At 48.4% G+C, this 14883-nt stretch overlaps 1 protein-coding gene across 5 annotated transcripts in view; it reads left to right on the top strand.

Annotated features, from left to right (window-relative positions):
• The window catches only part of DAPK2 (death associated protein kinase 2), a 107661-nt gene that overhangs the window by 73700 nt on the left and 19078 nt on the right, over positions 1-14883 (top strand). For all 5 annotated transcript variants that reach the window (XM_028508181.2, XM_036034521.1, XM_036034526.1 and 2 more), the window contains 3 exons: positions 8064-8193; positions 13390-13438; positions 14467-14493. In XM_028508181.2, coding sequence (XP_028363982.1) covers positions 8064-8193; positions 13390-13438; positions 14467-14493 — 206 coding nt within the window. The remainder of the gene's footprint in view (positions 1-8063; positions 8194-13389; positions 13439-14466; positions 14494-14883) is intronic.

Below are 14883 nucleotides of genomic sequence, written 5' to 3'. Positions count from 1 at the left end.
GCTTCAGACACGCCTTCCGCAGGATGGGTTAGCAGAGACTGGGGCTCAGTGCCACCCAGGGACCTCGCCCTTGTATATAATCCCAACACAAATAGAGGCCTTGTAAAGGGCATTTTGTGTGGTTTTCTGTTTATTTGGAGTTAGGAGTTTCCTCCCTGAGTAAGGGTGTGCCCCCACCCTCCCCCACTGCCTTAACCCAATCGACTTGAGAATTCAGAAATGGAAGGTAGTCCTCGGGTCTGACTAGTATTTTAAGCGAAAAGAATAAGACATGAGAGTTGAATGAAATTGTATGCAAGCCCGTAACCAAAAACTCTGAAGGGGGGCTTTCTGATTTATATATACAGTGTTAAGCAGCGATAACTCCAAAACCTTTGATTCCTCTAGCCCTGATCATCCTTTGAGTTGCTCTTCTGTTCACGATGTGGTGGGGTCTGCTCCTTGGGCTTTCACAGAATGGTACTAATAAATGCTCTAATGTATATGGTGCATTCTAAAAGGTACATGCTTACATCTCTTATCTCATTTGATTCACAGCCATGCACTGAAGTGCCAGGTATGGCCACTTTTTCACACACAAGGCAGTTGAGATTCAGGGCAGGTTAAGTAACTCATTCAAGGTCACACAGGTATTAAATGTCAGGGCTTGGACTTGAGCTCAGTCGGTGAGGAACCATTAAGCAAAGCTGGGTGTCACCAGCTTTTATTTCACCAGATTCGAGCAGTGCAGATTCTCCCGTGGGCTGCACCTTGTACATGCGGCTAATTCGAAGGTCTGCACTGTTGTACACACTTATTCTTTACACAGTTAACTCCTCAGTTATATTGTCTTCTCTTTTTAATGAGCTATTCCTCATTGGATATGAGGAATATTTAATAATAATTATACTATTTACATTAAGTGGATTAATTTGCATTTTATTAATTGCTATAAAATGTGCATGCAGTTGAATGAGAGTAGAACTTATGAGAATGAGACTATTTTCACGGAGATTTAACTGTCAGACGGGTCAAGGTGAGACAGTGAAGGCGCAGGGCCGACCAAGGGGTCTGTGCGGACGGGCAGTGCTGGGGGGCTTTTTCCCTCGAAAGTTTTATTAGGAAAACATTTCAAAACATTTGAAGAAATTAGAGAATATAGTAGATACTCTCCCCCTAAATTCAACATTTGGTCACACTCGCTTTACCTCTTTCTGTCTTTAAAAAACAAAAAAAAACATATGTTATATAAAGAGCATTATATATACACATGTATCTGATTTTGTAAACTTTCGGTATCATTTGAAACAACTGTAGCCCTCCCGATACTTCACTCTAAACTCTTCCATATGCATCTCCCCAGATAAAAGTCTGTCTCCTAACAACCCACAGTACCATCATCACACTTAAGAAAAGGAACAATAATTTATAGAAGACCTTTAATTGGTGGAGAAACATGATTCTATTTCTGATTTAGAAAAAGAGTTCTCCCAGAGGGGAGAGGATGGATGTGAGAAAATTAGCCAGTTGGAGGTTGTAGTAGCAATGTTAGAAAGAAGTGAACCAAAGATACTCCATCAACATTTTAAAATGAAATTGATGGTCTTTTATGCTACAATAAGAAAATAATAGCATAGCAATCATTATTCTCCAGCTTTTTATGAATGGGTGTGTGTGTGTGTTTCCAGGCACTTAGAACTACATTACTTTCTCGATCTTCTCTCCTGCTTTCTTCCTTTACATTCTCACCCAAGCAGCCCATGTACGTTCTGAACTATTTTACTTTGCTATAGAAGCTTTTATACAAGTCTTTCCTGACTTCCCTACCCGTTCAGTGTGTTCTGAGGGATGGACCTATTTCCAGTTCTTCACACCCAAAGCTTAGCCTGTGCCCCAGCCTCAGAGTGTACTCCATGGGCCCATCTACCTCAGCCCTGCACCAGGCTGTAAGCCTGGAGCCTAGAAATGCATGCTGGTTGCTTCATCAACTCTCGCGAGGCCACCCTAGGATAACCTGAGGACAGGTGAACTAAGGATGCTGAACTGAATGGTTGAGGGAAAGAACAAAATGTGGCAAAAATTAAATGATGGAGACCCATTCATAAAAGAGTTGAAATGAGGAGCAATATATCGCCCAGCTGACTCTTGACAGAGCAGGAGGCCACGTGGTGAAGGGGAAAAGGGAGAACATTGGGGGGTGGGCCTGTATTTGAGTCTCACCTCTGCTATGGAATTATGGGGAGGTCATGTCTCTAACCTTTCTAGATCTTGAGTGTGGAGATAAACCTGCCTTTGCTTCCTGTCCCCTCGGAGTGGGGCGAGGCACCAGGGAGATAACTGTTTATGAAAGGGCCCTCCCTGCCAGCTCTAAACCTCCTTGCAAGCGCTGGCTGTAAGTTTTAACTAGCCTCGCTATAAGGCTGCATTTCTCCCTATTTCTCTCGTCTCCAAAAGAATTCAGAACGGGCAGTGGGCATGGAAACATCTAAAGGGAGACTGAATAAGGTGGCATTTTCCAGTGGACAGGCCATGCAGACTGCCAGGGTGGCAGGACACTACGTATGGCTGATGCAGTTGGAGGAGGTGGCTCCTGATCCCCGTTTTACACATGAGGAACCCACGACAAAAACGCAGCGCCCTTCTCCTCTTTCGTCCTTATTGCCTTTGCCACCAGTGTGAGGGGCTCAGAGGCCTCTTGCTGCTCCCAGGTGTCTGCAGCCTCCACTCCCTGGCTAGGCCTGACCCCCACCGGACTATCACATGTTCAAACAGTACTTTCTAATTTTTTAAAATTTTTATTTATTTATTTTTAGAGAGGGGAAGGGAGGGAGAAAGAAAGGGAGAGAAGCATCAATGTCTGGTTGCCGCTCGTGCGCCCCCCCACTGAAGATCTCACCCACAACCCAGGCATGGGCCCTGACTGGAAATTGAACCAGCCACCCCTTGGCTCCCAGGCCAGCACTCAGTCCACCAAGCCACACCAGCCAGGGCCAAACAGTACTTTTTAAAGTTCTATCCACAGTTCCACCGTCAGCCCTCTCACTACAGCCGATCTCAGTACAAGTGAAAGAATCTTGATTCTGGAAGTGGTGGAGAGTGGTAGACAGGACAGGTACCCTGACACTGAGACCTGGGCTGCACCCTAGCTCCCCCACTTATTAGCTGTATGACCTTGAATACATTACTTATCTTCTCTGTTCCTCAGTTTCTTGTGTGGAAAACATAGACAGTAACCTACCTGACTGAGGTTCTGTGCAGTGGTATTCTGGTAACAGCCAGATCTCTGGAAAGCAAATGTATATACACAGACATTTACGATGAATGGTTTGATATAAAAATATTTGTAACACAATTTACAAACAATAAAATATACAATACTTTTTATTATAAATTCCAGAGAGCCAAGTGATTTTCATAGAGCACTTTCCTCAGTTTTTGCCAAAGTCTTGCATCAGCAGCCAACCTGTGGATACAGTTGACAGATGAGTGTGGTTCGAACAAGGCCGTTGGGCCCTGGTTGGCGTGGCTCAGTGCACTGAGTGCTGGCCTGTGAACTGAGTGAACAGTTGCTGAACCGAAAAGCCAGCCAGTCTTGTTTGTAGAAATGGAAATAAGAGGAAGGTCCCTACACCCCTCGTGGGGCTTTGGTATAGTGAGAAGAGGACACAAGAGGAAGTAATTTTAATGCAGCTGGTTCTCTGCCAGAGCCATGTCAGACTACCACACTGGCCCTTGGGTGGAAGCAAGTAGTTATGTGTGTTGGAGTGGAGGGGTCACAGAACACATTCCAGTGTGGAAGAGTTGGAGCTGAGTGGTGAGGGGGAAGGAGAAGCTTGTCAGGAAGGCATTCCAGCAGAGAGACCTGCAGGTGGGGGTGGGGGTGATGAGAAGCCAATCTGCTGCAGCAGAAGCTGAGCTGGCCAGAGATGGACACCTGCCTGGGGCCTGGGTGATACTAGAGGCTGGTGGGGTGTCATCTACAGAGTGCCAGCCAGGAGGGTAAGCTGCAGCCCATGGAAAACTGCCCACAGAGGCCTGGCAGTGAGCAGCCTTGCTTTCTCAGGTTGCCCAGCATTTCCTGAATAATCTGGGGCCATGCTTGACATTGCTAGTAAAGGTTCACAGGTAGCTTCCTTGTCCCATGCTGGGCCCCTGCTCTGCTGAGCTGAGCAGCCTTATCTGGTGACAAGCAGTCACACGGGTGCCTGGAGAGGACACTAGGCCAGGGCCCAACAGACTTGGACTCTGTTCCTAGATCAGTAGCCTTGGTGGATTCTTGACCTCCCAGGCTGCTCTGCAACATGAGAGGACTAAATGACCTGGGGTCAGCCCCAGCGCTGTGAGTCTGGGGGCAAGAGGAGTGGGAAGAGGGAGCAGAATGAGGGAGGAGGTGCATCTGTGATGGGCATGTTCTTCAGCCATATGCAGGTGATGCAGCAGGGATTCAGGAAAGTTCCAGGGATGACTGTTGCCAATACTATACCTCAGAAAGGGGAGAACAGACATCTGAATCTCAGTGGGCACCACTCCTTATGTGACCATCTCTGAGTCCTCAGAACAGCTCTGTGCCATAGCAGGTATTGTTCCATTATACAGATGGGAAACCAGGGCTCCAAGAGATCCAATGACTTTGCCCAGGTTTTCCTGTGAGTGGCAGAGCTGGGATTTGAACCCAGACCTGCCTGAGTCTAAGCTCCGGTCATTTACACCTTTCGACATCACCCCCAGATGCTGCCTTCATCCTTCAGGGGCTCCTGGACACTCTGTGCTGGGAATCACCCATTGACACAGGTCCCACCTGGAGGACCAGCTGCCGGATTGGCACTACAGCAGGCACCTCTGGCCAGATCCACTGGGACGTGAAGGGGCACGTTGGCCTCTCCTACTGCTGCCTGGTGGGCTGAGCTGGGTGGGTTTGTTTTGACAGGTGAGGGCATTTTTACCTCCTGGTGGCAGGTGTATGGGCACCTATGGGATTGTGAACCCTCCCTCCAGACGTGCTTTGGTGATGATGTCAGCTATGTGGGTGAAGCATTTGGTTGAAGTAAATAAAGCTGGAGGAGAATGACAGGGGCAAGACAATATGGATAGGATTGCACTGCCCTAGAGGCCAGTCTGGCTTGGGCCCAGAGGCCTGTGGTCACAGCTGCCTGTCCTTCCTTCCTGACTTGGGGCCTGGTGACCTGAGCCTTTGCATGTTCTGCCTTCGGGCCCAGTGCAGTAGAAACTTGGGATGTGGGCCCACGGCCAGTGCAAGAGGTTGTCCCACCTTGCAATTGCAGGGCCAAGAGCTCAAAAAGGCTTTGGACGTCATCTGCTGTCTATCTTAGAGTTGGGGGCTGAGGCCCAGAGGCAGGAAGTCACCTGCTCTCAAGCTCACACAGCCTCACACAGCCTCACACAGCCTCACACAGCCTCGGGTGGTAGAGCTGAAAGAGGAGTTTCTCAATACCCAGGCCTGGGCGCTTTTCTACCACCCACCCTATTTGAGGAGGGGGAAGCAAAGAAACTTAGACTAAACCCTGGGGGGGCACCGATCCCCCCAACTTTGGGGGGGAGCTACTAGCCTGGGGGCCCCTCCCTGAGACCCTTTCCCTCATCACCCAGCCCTATAGCAGTTCTGTGGGGACGGGTGCCCTCGGGTGTTTCTAGACCATTGGCCCCCAATTCTTTCAATTCACATCAGTAAGTTTTAATGAAACATGTAGGATGCAAGATACCATAGGGGATGCCAGAACCCTTGACACTGATGTGAATTTTCTCAGGGAGGCCATCATCCAGGAGAGTAGCATCACAATATGAGAGAGAGCCTGCAACCAGAACCACTCTCTGGTCAGCACTGAAGGGGTTAGAGTGCAAGGTCAGGGAACATTTCATTGAAAAGGAAGGGAGTAAAAGGAGGCAGGGATGCAGGGATAGGCTCTGAAAATGTGAAGGTGCGTAGGCAAGGCATTCCAGGCAAGGGGAAGAGCCGGTGTGAAGGAGGGAATTGAGGCGTTGTTCTGGGTGTGGTAGGAGCACTCGGAGGGGACAGGGGCAGGTGCAGGCAAGTGATGGGCTATGAGGCTGGGAAGGCAGCACAGGGCAGCCAGTGCAGAGCCTGGGATGCCTCAAATATCAGACAGGAGGACATTTGGGCTTTCTCCGATGGTTAGTGGGACCAATGAAGATATTTGACCAAAGTGGGTGATGTAGTAAAGAGAGGGGGCCCGGACTGCCTGGAAAGTCCATCCTGACTCTACTATTATGAGTTGTTGGATCCTGGGCAAATGCTTTAGCTCTCTGAGCCTCTGTTTTCTCATCTGTGAAATGGGGTGGAGAACAGTGCCTACCATCAGGGTGGCCACAAGGATGACGGAGCACACTAGTGCACTGCTTGCCTTGGCAGAAGTTGGGTGAACATCATTCCCTGCGTTGCCTCCTGGGTATTATTAGGCTATTAGTGGAGGTTGGGATAGCAAGAAGGAATCTTTCTGAAACCAGAAGGAACCTCAGCTATGGGGTCCAAATCCCTGGCCAGCCTTGAGATACCTTGGTGGCCAGGGAGGGAAGCAGGAAGCGCTGATGGCAGCAAGCCCCTGGTCTCTGTGTCCCTCCAGTCAGGGCAGGGCAGAACCCAAAGGTGGGTGCACATGGCCCAAATGGCCCAGTGCATGAGTACTGAGGTGAGGACAAGAACCCAGTGAATTCTCCAGTGGTCCAGTTGTAGATGAAGAGCTTCCCCTCAGCCAGGTTCTGGTTGAAGGTCTTCTTATCTTTCTTTTGTCATGGTGTGCATGCCAACAGGGAGGGGGAGCTGCCACCAGGGGTGGGGGAATTGAGGTGCATGGAGGCGCCTCCTGGCTCCAGTGGTGCAGCCCTGCGGCCCCAGCAATAGTGACAGAAGGTGGGCCGGCAAAAGACACTTCCTCACTGCCTTGCACACCCAAGCCCCAGGCTAACTGCCCTGTGCCAGGCAGGGCTGTTGCTGAGGCCTCGGGAGTCACACACGTGTGCTTGCTGCCACCAATCCCCATGCTGCTGGACTTGCACCACTGTCACTACCCTTGTCATTGCCACTGCCTCCCTTTTTGTTTTTATCTTTGCCTTCATTCCTTTTTATGACCGAATAGCATTCCATTGTATGGATATACCACATTTTGTTTATCCGCTCATCAAGTGATAGACATTTGTGTTGTGTCCACTTTGGGGCTAGTGAATATGCTGCCATGACATTTGGGTACAAGTTTTTGGGTGGATGTATGTTTTCAGGACATCCCACTTTCAGTGGAGCCTCGGAGAGTGGTAGTGGGGAGTGGGAAGGAAGAGGGTGAAACAGAGGGACCTGCTTGCCCACTGGGTGCTCGGGGCAGTTGGGTGGGAGTGAGAAGAGAAGGCTGAGGATCCTGTCAGAGCCCCACTGGGCGCCCAGACTGTGTGAGGACAGGGGAGGGCTGTTCCCCGACCACCACACACCCACATGGTTCTGTGTCAGATTTGGAAGTTTGCTGGAAATAGCTCGGACTGCTGGTATTTTCCCTGGAAATCAGGTGCATTTCTTCCTGTGCCCTACTGAGGGCCAAAATTAGTGAAACGCACAGAGAAGCACGAGCTACCCGGATAGTCTAAAGAAGAAGAGTCCTGTCAACAGGAAGCTGGCTGGCCAGGGGCAGGAGGTGGTCAGGAAGAGGAAGCCACGTGTAAACCGAGGCTTGGCCGTGATACCCCCACCTGCATCGCATCCGCAGAGGCAGTGGTTTTGTTTATAGGAAAGGCAGGTATCTCTGGTGCCTTTCTGCAGAGGAGGAAACAGAGGCACTACATTGAAGGCATCTGCCATTCAGGGACAGAAAGGGGATTGAAGCCGGTTTCCAGCTCTTCTGTGAGCAGCAGGAGCAACAGGTTCGGTGGAACGCAGGCCTGGCCCTGGGTGCTGTCCTGGTTTTGAGTTCACAGCAGAAGACTGAGGATGGGCAAACAAGAGAGAGTCCGTGTTGTTTCAGTCTCTAAAAAAGGAACGGCAAACCCCACCCCAGCCCCAAAGCAAAAACACAATACAGGGCTTTAATTACCATCTTTTCTTCCTTTCTGTGTTTGTTCTCCAGCCAGAAAACATTATGTTGTTAGACAAGAATATTCCCATTCCACACATCAAGCTGATTGACTTTGGCCTGGCTCATGAAATAGAAGATGGAGTTGAATTTAAGAACATTTTTGGCACACCAGAATTTGTTGGTGAGTGTTAGGCCTATTTCTCCCCCAGCTTAGAATCTGGGATCAAAAGGTAAAGAAATCCCAGTAACAAGCCCTGCGTCTGGGGCTGTGGCCTCAGAGCTGAGAGATGATGCCTTGGAGATCCCCTGGAAACGTGAGGTGTGGGGAAGGAAGTGTGTTGCCGGGCATTAGGGTAGGGTGGGGCCAGGGCTGGCTTTGAGGGCCTGCTGGGCCTTGGGAAGACCAGGTAGGGCTAGCAGCCTTTGCAGAGTGAAACCTTCCAGAGCTGGTCCCACCTCCTGCTCTTAGATGAGTTTGTTATGAACACTTAAAATTACCTCACCCTTTTACATTCCTGTAAATTCAACTTTTTTTGGAGTAGCTTTCGATTTCCTGGAAAGAAGAAAGGAAATTATCTGCCAGATGCCAGATCCTCCCACTCACCTCTCTTGTATGCCTGTCCTTTCTTTACGCCCGGGAGGCCCACCTGCAGCAGGGCGCTGGTGGCTCTCTCTTTCTCTCCTTCTCTCTCCCTTGGCCTTGGCCCCAGAAACCCCTTCGTCGTGCTTGGGCTGCAGGCTGGGGTTTCACAAAGAAACGGCCTTGCAAAGGGGAAAGGAATGAGAATTGAGAACCACTGTCTGTCTGTTTTGGGAGTTGGAGTGGTCCTGCAAATGGCGGGAGGGCACAGTCTAAACGAAAAGGAAGACAGAATGTGTCAGATCATTCACTCTGACGGATTTTTGGGCCACACATGCCAGCTCTGCCACCACTCTGCAGGAATGACGCTGCAGAGGACCCACTGGCAGGGGCCCTTGCTGTGTGCCAAGTGCTATCTATGCCTTGTGCTCTACAAACGGTATCCCAGTTTAGTCTTCAAACTAAGGAAACACCTTTAATTATTTCCTCTATCAAGAGCTTCATTCAGGGCAAAACGACCACTAGGTGGTGGAGCTGAGATTCAAACTCAGATACAGCCAACACCAGAGGCTGCGCTGTTTCCCTTACACTGGATTGTCTCTCCGAGGAGACCCTGCCCCAGGGAGCTTATGGTTTGTGGAAACAACACATCAAGCCACCGAATAAGAGTGCGGGGAGGCCCTTTGCAGTTCATCTGGTCTAGTTTAACGACTGTGGAACTGGAGGGCTGGAGGGTTTTCCTTAAGGTCACCCAATGGTTATTCTTCACCCTCGGTATGAAAGATATTAGGCGAGGAACTAGAGATAGACTCAGTGATGGCAAAGGGCCACACTCAGAGTGACACACGAGGCCACACGAGGCAGAGCACCTTGAACCTGGGGCAGAAGACATCTATCATTGAACTTTTTCAGACAGCAGTTGCTGCCCACCATTCATGTGTCTAGTAAAAATGTGTATGTTTATTTATTTAAGTCATACCAACTGTTCAATAACAATACATGGTTCAGTTAGAAATTCAGAGCAATGATGGGCCACAAGACAGGATGTGAGTAATTATAAAGAGAGTAATATAGACAGCCCTCAAAGACTGTTCAAACAAGATATCCATTCTAGCGAGGTCAATGGGATAAGTTATCACCTTGAATCAGTGTTGTGTGTGTGGGAAGTATGTGAGGAGGGGCGGGGAGGGAGCCAGGGTAGAGCAGGAGCACCTCCCAGGTTGGGTCACCCATAGGAGGGGCAGAGGGCCAGAACTAGTGCGTTTACCGGGGATGATGCACTGTTCGCTTTGGGCGGAGCCTGGAGGTCACGCAGACTGGTTGTATGAGCAGGATGTTAGCGAGTAGGGCCAGACTGTGGAATGTTTTGCCCGGTGGTATGGTGGTAAATGTCTAACAATTGGGTCTCAGAACAAAACCTCAGTTTATAGTATTTCTCAGTTTCGGGCTACCAGTCTGTTATCCCTGAATTCAGAGTTGGGAAGAGATGCACACAGTTGACTCTTGTGAGCCAATATGAGCCAGCTCCAGCCCAAAACTAGTTTCCTTTGTCCCCTGCAGATATATGGAGTGGCTTCTCTAAGCCCCTGCCCAAACTACAATGACTTTCTTTGCCCAAGACTGCTGAGAAACAGGTCATAACCATTTTCCTTACTCCCACCATTTCTTTGAAATTTCAGCCTGACACCCAGGGTTAAAAATGTACTATCAGCTTCTAGGAGGGTGGTGCACCTGGTCTTCCAAAAGCCCACCCACTAAAAAACTGGGTTCTTAAAAAATACTCTTTTTAAAGCTATTCTGGACGTACAGGAAATGAGTAAGGGTAGTAATTCCTTCAGTATCATCTGTCCCATCCCCAAAAGCCAATGAAATAAACATAGAGCTGGAGCTGTGAGCAGCAAGAAAGTTCAGTAGAAGACCTCTCCTAAAGGCAAGTCCGCATATTGGCATTTCAGTTAGAGACTACCAAGATTTAGATGATCACAGACATAAGATACTGAAATGGTCAGATGTTGACTATAAAGTAAATGAAATGTATATGGAAATAAGTGACAGAATCACAAGAATGAGCAAGCAACAAGAGAGTGTCAAAAAGGAACCAGATAGAACTTTAAGAAATTCAGTATATACTCGTAGAAATTTAAAACTCAATAAATGAGCTAAATAGCAGATTACATACTGCTGAGGAGAGTGTTGAAGAATTGGAACACTGAGCTGGAAAAAATTAGCTCGAGTGACAGACATAGAAATATGAGTGGGTAAGCGAATGAGGATAAAAAAAGACAGCCTAACACAGATCTATTTGGAGTCTCAGGGGAAAGAATGGAAACACTAGAGAGGCGACATGTGAAAAGGCTGGCTAAGAATTTTCAGAACTGATGTAAGAACATTAGATACTGAAAGGACAATGTATATCAAACAGAAAAACAATTCCATACCTACCCACATTATAGTTAAACTCTAGGGTACCAAAGACAAAGAGAAGATTTTAAAAGCAGCCAGAGAGAAAAGATAGATCACCTACAAAACAAACAAACAAACAAACAAACAGGAATTAGATTGATAGCACGCTTCTCAAAACAACAATGAAAGCCAACATTCAATAGAATATTATCTTCAAAAAGCTGAGGAAAACAAACTAACAAACCATAATTGTATACCCAGGAAAACTGCATTTCAAGAATGAGGGTAAAAGACTCAGGTAAAACAAAGCAAAAAATAAAAACAAAAACAAAAGAAAAAGAACAACAAAAACAAAGCAAATAAACATCAACAGAACTTTTAAAATGAAATGTCTAAAAGGTGTAGTTATAAGTTAAGGAAAAGGGCCTCTGAGAGACGTCTCAATGTAAGAAGAAAGAGGAACAAAGAAATCCATAAACATTAGGCACATATAAACACTTCCTGTTTAAAATAATGATGGAGTTTCAATTGTGAGAATAGAAAAACAGAACTAAAAACTGAAGAAAATAACGTTAGATAGACCAGAATGCTTGAAGTCAGGGCCCTGTATCGTTAGAGGAGGTTTGGAGTGTCGGCTCGTGTTAGAATTTGTTAGGCAGACATGGAAAATCTTCAGCGCAGCTATTACAAAAATATAAGTTGGGGGGGAAATGATAAGAATACTAAAAAAAAAAAGAAAAAGAAAGAAGAAAAACAGAAAAAATGGACAAATGAAAAAGCACATAGAGGGCAGAAATATGTATATGAGTACATCGAGCAGATAAGCACTAGAAAGTGAGTTGTGTTCTCAAACTCTCTACGGCAAAAAACTTAAACAAAAATTCTTCAACTGTACTGGACTGCGTCTTCAGTAAGATACAAGAACAATAAATTTCTAGAAAAATAAATTCCTAGAAAAATGATCACAGTTCGAATGTTGTATTTCTCTATTTGTCCCTAAATGCTTACTCCCAAATTCTGTGCCTGTCTTGTCTGGACCAGTGACAATTAGCAGACTATTTGTCTGTGGACCACACTTTGAATATCACTCTCCTACATAAAGCCTTGCATGTGTGTGCCAGGAGACATGTACAAAAATGTTCATAGAAATGGCGTCCCAGTAATAAAAGAAGTGGAAATGGTCCTGATGGTCCCTGAGAAGAGAAGAAGTAGAAGATGATGTATGTATGTTCACACAATGGACTATTAGCTAGCAGTGAAAACGAAAGATCTGGATGGATGTTCAGTTAACACTAGAAGCAGAATGTTGAATGAGGGAAAAAACATCAAGTGACAGTAGGTTGCATGCAGTGTGACATCATTTTTATGAAGCTAAAAAATCAGCAAAGCCCTGAGGATGGTGCCCTGTGTCTGGAAGCAGAGGGAGGTTGGGGTGGGGGGAGGTGGGATGGTGGGCACACCCTGTGGATGCAGTGGCTTTGATATTGTGTTAGACCAACACATTTAGCCTGGCCCGCTGCCCCCTTATTACATTGGTGGTGAAGCAGGCTCAGTCCTCCTCCCTTCTCTAGACTCTGCCCTCTCTTTCTCCTCCATTTCACAGCCAAGCTTTTCAAAAGAGTTGTCTGCACTCGTATCTCCACTTCCCACACTCAGGGCATTCTCTGGTCACTGCAGTGAGTGTGAAATTCAACACTCACTTCCCAGGGCCTGGCAGCTTGATCTCCAGGCTGCACTCGGTTTCCCTCTCTCCTCAGTGGGGCCTTCCTTCCCCAGACTCGCACCCTCTCCTGGTCACCACATCGTTTGCACAGCTCCTGGCTCTACCTCGATGGGGACTCCAAACGTGAGGACTCTGGCTCCTCCCCAACCCCAGCTTCTTCCTGGACACCTTCCCCTGATGCCCCTCAGGCACCTCAAGTTCATCATCCAGACCCCAGAATGTCCTCCTGCCCGTCAGGGGGGAGGCACCCTCTTTCAGACCAGACTCAGAGTGACGTAGAGTCCTCTCTGCCACCTTCTCCGTCACCTTCCAGTGCCGACTGGATTGTTCCCCACCAGAGCGTTCTAAAGTAGGCCTTGTCACTAGGCCACATTTTCCCTTCTTGCATCTTCCTCTCTCCACCCTCCTCTTCCTCTTCCTTTCCCAGACATTCCTATGTGCTTTCCCTTTTTCTCACTGTCAAGGCCTCTTTGTAAAAGGTTTCTACCAATATAACAGGCAACTGACTTCCTCAAAATTTTTAGAGTGATATTTTCTCCTTCCCTTGTTCTGATTTTTTTTTAAGTGGGGATCCAGGATGGAGACATTTGGCCTCAAACTCCCTAAAATTCCCCCCAGCCATCGCTTCCATTTTCATACTCCTACTAACTCTTCAATGTGGCTTTTTTCAGCTCCAGAAATTGTGAACTATGAGCCCCTGGGCCTGGAGGCTGATATGTGGTGAGTTGTGCAGGCCACCCAGGGAGTACAGGGACCCTTCCAAGGGCAGAGGACCTCAGACCCTGGCTCTGGCTGGTCCCTCTTGAAAATGAATACCCCTGCCCTGGCTGGTGTGGCTCAGTGGATTGAGCACTGACCTGTGAACCACAGGGTCGCCGGTTCCATTCCTAGTCAGGGTACATGCCAGGATAGTGAGCCAGGTCCCCAGTATGGGGGCATGTGAGAGGCAACCACACATTGATGTTTTCCTCCTTTTCTCTCTCCCTCCCTTCCCCTCTGTCTAAAAATAAAATAAATAAAATCTTAAAAAAAAAAGAAAAGAAAGCAAATACCCCTTTCTCCATACTCACCTTTCAGAGACTCTGGCTGTTCTAGGTGTGCAGGGTTTGAGGCCTGGGCAGCCGGAGGCAGCTAGGCTTGGACCTGAGGCCAGTTAGAACACAGAAGGGGCAGAAAGCAAGAGGAGAGCTAAGGGTGGAGGCACAGGAGCACCTCTGAGGCCCGCACAGCCATGATCAAGATAATGTAACAATAGCCCTTTCAGTCAGTCAATTAAATGATCACTGAGAGCCTCAAGTTCTAGGCCCTGTGGTGGGCCTGGGGATACCGCAGGACTGAGTCTCTGTGCAGACAGGAGCTGTTTCATTTGAACAGTGTTTTGTAGTTGGCTGAGCAACGTGATGAATTGTTTTCTAAAGTCCTTCCAGCGGTCCTGGGGGTGGTTATTATTGTCCTCACGGTATGAGGAGAAAGAGGCTCAGAGGTGATAGGGGACATGCCCCAATCACAGCCTGCAAGGGCAGGAGTCTGATCTTGAGCTTACATCCTCAGGCTCAATGTCCAGAGCTCGATGACTCTAAGTGCGTCCGGGGGTGCTGCTGAAGAACGGGATGGAGAGGGCTGTGGGGCCCTTCAGAGGCTTCCATGAATGGCCGAGTGACCACTCCTCCTGAGAACCATGCGGGATTCCCTTGCTGGTCTGGGATCAGGGCCAGGAGGCCCTAACTTGCCTGTTCTTTATTTTGCAGGAGCATAGGTGTCATCACCTACATCCTGTGAGTATCCCTGATTCTGCATCTCCCACCCAGCTTAGACCTGGGGGACTGGGAGGAGTGAGAGATGAGCCCTTCTCACTCCTCCCAGACTGGCTGGCATTTCCTGAGCACGCACCAAGAACCAGGTGTCTTCGAGCCACACAGCAAACCCGAGGCTAAGCCCTCTTAGCTCCATTTCACACACTGACCCTACCCTGGGGCTGAGGTTGGGCCGGATCCTGGGAGAGCAGCCTCTGCCTGCATCCCGCCACCCCCCCCCCCCCACGGCCAGGGACCCGCCTCTCAGCTTCACCCAAACCAAGTGCTCTGAGGAGGTTAGCTTTCACTCAGAGGCCTTGGGACAGCTCTCAGGCTGCTGTGCACTCCCTGACCCTGCCTTGTTCTCTCCCC

This window comes from Phyllostomus discolor, chromosome 1 (genome assembly GCF_004126475.2).
Source record: "Phyllostomus discolor isolate MPI-MPIP mPhyDis1 chromosome 1, mPhyDis1.pri.v3, whole genome shotgun sequence".
In the NCBI taxonomy this organism is placed as follows: Eukaryota; Metazoa; Chordata; class Mammalia; order Chiroptera; family Phyllostomidae; genus Phyllostomus; species Phyllostomus discolor.
The sequence above is the reverse complement of the archived record's forward strand: the minus strand, read 5'-3'. Positions and strand labels throughout refer to the sequence as shown.